A 6,000-nucleotide genomic window follows, 5' to 3' on the forward strand; every position below is an offset into this window, starting at 1 on the left:
CCAGTGAAATTATAGTTATTTTGACACTTTTCTATCCTTTTTATATTCCTGGCTTTCATCCATTTTGCATTCCCAGACAACACATTTTACTTTTACTGTCACCCGATAGGGCTGCACGATTTGGGGAAATAATCTAATTGCGATTTTTCTGACAGAGATTGCGATTCGATTTGCGATATTTGTTTTTAAGCGACCCAACGGAAGTTTATTGTAAAATGCGGCCATATCAACAGCTAGGAAGGTCGCATCAACGTGCTCCCGTCTCTAGCACCCCCGCAGCCCGAGCTACGAGTGAAAGAACTAAACGTACATGAAACTTCCGTTGGGTTGCTTAAAGTCAAGCTTCAGTTTAAGATTCACCCTGTAATAGAAACATGTGATTTTTGATGTGACATGTGAAATACAATTCAAGACTGCCTTAAGGACTTAAAAACGTGGATGACCTTAAACTTTTTGATGTTAAACACGACCAAAACTGAAGTTATTGTACTTGGCCCGAAGAATCTACGAAACAAATTATCTAAGGATATACTAACTATGGATGGCATTAATTTGGCCTCCAGTGAGACTGTAAGGAATCTTGGTGTTATATTTGATCAGGATTTATCCTTTAACGCCCACATAAAATCAATTTCACAAGGACCGCCTACTTCCATCTACGTAACATTGCAAAAATCAGGCATATCTTGCCTCAAAACGATGCAGAGAAACTAGTCCATGCATTTGTTACTTCAAGGCTGGATTATTGTAACTCTTTATTATCAGGGTGTACCAAGAAGTCAGTCAAGTCGCTTCAGCTGATTCAAAATGCTGCGGCTCGTGTACTAACCAGAGTTAGGAAAAGGGACCACATTACTCCTGTTCTGGCTGCCTTACACTGGCTGCCTATAGAACACAGGATAGAATTTAAAATTCTTCTTCTCGCCTACAAAGCCCTTAATGGGCAGGCGCCATCTTACCTTAAAGAACTCATTATACCCTACTGTCCTACTAGGGCATTGCGTTCCAAGAATGCAGGGTTGTTGGTTGTTCCTAGAGTCTCTAAAAGTACAATGGGAGCCAGAGCCTTTTCTTATCAGCTCCACATTTGTGGAATCAGCTTCCAGTTTGTGTTCGGGCGGCAGACACCCTATCCGTTTTTAAGAGTGCGCTTAAGACCTTCCTTTTTGATAAAGCTTATAGTTAGGGCTGATTAGATTCAGCCCCTAGTTTTGCTGATATAGGCTTAGTTTGTCGGGGGACATCTTACTTCTTCCTTCTCTCTGTCTATACCTGTGTACTCTCATGTTCCGATTAACCCAGCTTCCCCAAATGTCTTTCTTTCTGGTGTCTATATACGCCGGGATCCGGAGTCATGGATGATCCTGCGCTCCTCTGTCCTGGATCGCGAGCCCTGGATCTTGAGTCGTGGCTGTGGTCCTGGATCATAGGTCCTGGATGGATATCCTCGTGGATTCATCTTCCTATTATACACACATGCATTTCCAAACATTTGGACTACCTATGTTGCAAATGTATTATCTTTTCAATTTACACACGGCATCTATTGCACGTCTGTCCGTCCTGGGAGAGGGATCCCTCCTCTGTTGCTCTCCCTGAGGTTTCTCCCATTTTTCCCTTTAAACTGTGGGTTTTCTCCGGAAGTTTTTCCTTGTACGATGTGAGGGTCTAAGGACAGAGGGTGTCGTATTGTCATACTGATATTTTGTACAAACTGTAAAGTCCACTGAGACAAATGTAACATTTGTGATATTGGGCTATATAAATAAACATTGATTGATTGATTGATGTGATGGAGCATTACTGACCTGACTCTGAAACCATCTAGGAAAGCTCCATTGGAAGCCATTTGGAAAGGGCAGGCACTTTGAAAAGTACTTGGCAGGTGATTGGATCAATCTGTCTATCACCTTCTATCATGGGCCACTTCTGATTGGTTAACAATGGCTGGTACATGTGGAGCACAGCACTTCTGATTGGTTAACAATGGCTGGTACATGTGGAGCACAGCACTTCTGATTGGTTAACAATGGCTGGTACATGTGGAACACAGCACTTCTGACACAAGAAGAATTTTTTTTTTCTCGCGATTAATCGATTAATCGTTCAGCCCTACCGAACACATCTTTGACCTTTAAACCACTTTGTAACTGTCTCTCTTTCCAGGATTCAACTCCCTCGTGGGGGGGGTGATGGGGTTCTCCATCCTCATCAGTGCCGAAGTGTTCAAGCATGAGCCCCAGGTGTGGTACCTGGACGCGACAATAGGTGTCCTCATAGGACTCATCATCCTCGCATACGGAGTCAAGTGAGTTTATTCTACAGGTTATTTACACTGGAAAAAATGCAATGTAAAAAGATCTGCCAATAGAACATTTGCTTGGTTCGATTTCTTGAAATAAGACGGGATATTTAGATAAAAGAGAACTTGTGATTAGCTGATAACTTATTTTGAACTATATCTTACCAGGATCAGTAAAAAGTTTTCAGTTTTCTGATGTTAAAACAAGATGAACCATCTTTTACAAAAACCACAGGAGCTTAAAAAACTTGTTTCATTTGAGATTTTGAGTTTTTACAGTGTAGTGAAGTATTTTGATAAAAGACAACATTATGTACAGATTAGACTAGTTTAAATGTACATTATTTTTGTTACAGGAGCACCTAATCCTGTTATTGAACTCAAGCCGGTGACGAGTGATATTTTTCTAACAGATGAGAACGTTTTTTATTGGGATCTAAGTGTTTTAATCATCTCTTCCATTACTAAAAAGTATCCTCTTGTATCTCCGCAGGCTGCTGGTCGACATGGTTCCCCGGGTCCGACAAACTAGGAACTACGAGCGCTTTGAGTGACGAAGAGGAGGGTTAGTAGGGGCTGAAGGACAGACTGACTGACAGACATTCAGTCCTGGAGGTGCGTTCAGGCTACAGTGTCTGTACTCCAACCATTCACACATCTGAGCCCAGGAGGACGCTGCGGCACATTTTAAGTGTTTTAAAATTTGGTGTACATCTAATATATTTATGTGTCTTTTAACAGCCGTCTGTTTTCCAACGCCTCGTGTTTAAACTAAGGGGTTAAAGAGCTCCTTAGCAGCAACACATTTTTGTACAGAGTAAATAATGTTCAGTACCTCAGTAAGTCAACACAGCAGCTTATTTTCCCCATGGTTCCTAGAGGCCTTTGCTGTAAATATGAAAACGCGTGGCAGGTGAGAGAGATGGATGTAGCTGATGTAGCACGGGAGGGTTCATGCTGTCTCTTTTATGACGAGAGAGAAGGTTAAAAAGCACAGAGGCTGAGCAACATGTGAACCGAGACAGAGGCACTGTGTCAGAAACCCAGTGCCAGCGCCAGCTTTCAGTCCTGCAGGATAACAATCATAAGAGGGTCATGGCTTACAATTCACTGAGGGAACATATCAGAAACTAGCTTAGTAGCTTCGTGTTGCAACCTCTTTTTATTTATTTGTGGTGACAAAGTACTTTTACATTTAGCGCCATCTACTGGGCAAAAGAGGTACCTGCCACACACAGGGATACATGTGAATCTGCATCTAGCCTAACAGCCTGATTTGAGAGTAACTGCATCAATAAACGACTAAGGACGTCCTTAAAATAGGGAAGTAAAGTAAAATAAAATAAAAAAATCTCATTTGTTGACTCCAACACAACCACAGTGCTATATTTCTCTCTTTGCCAATTCATGTTTTGCTTCTTCATGCAAAAATACCAATTTTGCAGGAAGCTATCTTTGGGTAACAGATTTAGTTAAGCTTTTGCAGGATTGATCTGGAGAAACTTTACAGATCTCTTGATTCAATTGATTACTTTCTTTATTTAAGGACTGTCCCAGTACGTTGTTGTTGTTGCAGTTTTCCACTTCCAGTTGTTTACTCTCGTTAAGCTCAATACAATAATTAATGTTTGAAGAGTCCAGCTGTCACATCAGGTGGTTTGTGACAAACAGAGGCTTGTCTTCACATGTTGGGTCTACTCCGTTTTTTAAATTGGTTTGTCCGCTTTCAATAATTTGGTTTGTTTGTGCGATTAAGTTAATAATAATATAGGCAACCATCACGCAGAGTCTCAGTGCTTTCATAGATATTTGCATTTTTATGCTACATATATTTATGTATTGTGTCTTTAAGTTAATTATTTAGAAGGTCCTAAATGTAATTTGGAGTCTTCTCGTCTTTATTCCTGATGGACTGTGACAGAAACGTATCTATGACAAGCTGACATTGTGCAGGTCGTAATTCATTTCAATACATTTGACACAGCTGTGAATTACTCAATCTTTAAATTCAAGATGATACTGTGAAGGATTCCACTTTCCAGCTACTTCACTCGCTCCGATTGGATCTTATTGATGAGAAGAAGCTTGTTTTGAAGTTTGCGCTGAATTAGACGTCTGTTAAACTGTACTTTTTGTATTCTGTTCTATATGATAAATGATACTACTGATAGCATGGACTCATACTGCAGCGATGGTTTTAGACAACAGTCTTTATCTGGCGTCAAGAGTAGAAACATGTCCTCTTATCTGGAGCTGCTGTTTGTTGGGGATTTAAAAGGGATTTTGCTGATTAAAGTACATTGACTTGTGGAGTAATCGCAATACATTGGATTAATGTTGTGGATAACTTTGTAATAGTGTGTAAAGGATTAAATCCCAGCGTGAATCTGTATTAAAGCAAACCACTTTAGAGTTTACTGAAGCACAGTGGCTAATCTACTCCCAGGCATTATTGAGTAAAGTGACCATCATGTAAAAACCCCTGACTCACTAACCGTGTTTGTTCCTGTGTGAATCCAGAGCCTTAATGTTACTGCTCAGTGTTTGCTGACTGTTGAACATGAATGTAATTATCCGCTGTTTTGATTGTCATGAACGGGAGTGTGTTTCTGCAGTGGCTGTAACTGAATGTACACGCTGTGAGCATAATATGTTCAGCCAATTACTGTGTACACTTAACGGTATAACATGTAACATTAAAATGTCTACAATCAACTAAAACCATGGTATATATTGTGTTAATATACCCACAGTATTGAGTATGTAAGTCGCTAAAAGTGTCTAACAAGTGACATGTAATGTTAAGTGGGGTACTTTTATTTTACAACCTATCTGCAGTGTTGGGAGAAATACTTAGATCCTTTACATAAGTAAAAGAACAAATACTATGGTCTTCAAATACTCCACAAATCCATAAAACAAACAAATAGTAGCGGTTCCTGACAAGAAGAATAACTCAGTATAATTTTAAGAAACGCTATTATTATTATCCTTTTTACGTACCAGGGGCAAACTAAACTAATACATACAACAAGTATGTGTAACTATCAATCATTAGAAATTAGACCTTCAAACCCTCTCACAAAGCGAACAGTGACCGAGCAGGGGGCTCTGATGGTGGTGGAGGCGGGGAGGGAGCGGATCAACAGCTTGAGCAGCTGTCAACTCAACATTGTAAATAACCAAGCAAAAACGATCACCGGTTCATCTTGTTTTGGGCGTGAGAATAGTTTGGGCCGCGTGAGAGCTTGAGAGTGAAAGAGTGTGTCACACGCCAGATACGTGAGAGTTAGCAACCCTGGTTTACCTGCTGCAGGTGGGGCCGACCAGTTATACAAGAGGGAGATAATAGCTGTACTTATTTTTTAATGAGCCACATGCCATGATGCACCAACTTCAGACTTCCTCACAGAGCCACTCCTCCAACACACACAAACGCGCACATGACCAATGAGGGCACGAGATAAGTTTGTGCCCAGATGGAAGGCTGACAGGCAGGTAGGCCAACCCAAGTTCCCATCAGCAAAAACACGTGGGTTTGCTATCCTGGCTCCAAAATGGTGGAATGAGCTCCCCATTGAAATCAGGACAGCAGATAGCTTACACACCTTCCAGACTGAAAACTCATCTCTTTCGACTCCACTTTGAGCGATATAATTACTAACAAAGCACTTATATACTAATAAAGGACTGGCTTA

The 6,000-nt window shown here is 40.7% G+C and overlaps 1 protein-coding gene across 1 annotated transcript in view; it reads left to right on the plus strand.

Moving 5' to 3' along the window:
• LOC117562719 (transmembrane protein 163-like) overlaps nucleotides 1-5,023 on the plus strand; it is a 28,845-nt gene extending 23,822 nt beyond the window's left edge. Inside the window, exons 7-8 of the mRNA XM_034240603.1 lie at nucleotides 2,167-2,308; nucleotides 2,796-5,023. Of these exons, the coding sequence (XP_034096494.1) occupies nucleotides 2,167-2,308; nucleotides 2,796-2,856 (203 nt within the window). The 3' untranslated portion in view covers nucleotides 2,857-5,023. The remainder of the gene's footprint in view (nucleotides 1-2,166; nucleotides 2,309-2,795) is intronic.
• Nucleotides 5,024-6,000: the final 977 nt, after the last annotated feature.

The sequence above is a fragment of the Gymnodraco acuticeps genome, unplaced genomic scaffold (assembly GCF_902827175.1).
Source record: "Gymnodraco acuticeps unplaced genomic scaffold, fGymAcu1.1, whole genome shotgun sequence".
Taxonomy (NCBI): domain Eukaryota; kingdom Metazoa; phylum Chordata; class Actinopteri; order Perciformes; family Bathydraconidae; genus Gymnodraco; species Gymnodraco acuticeps.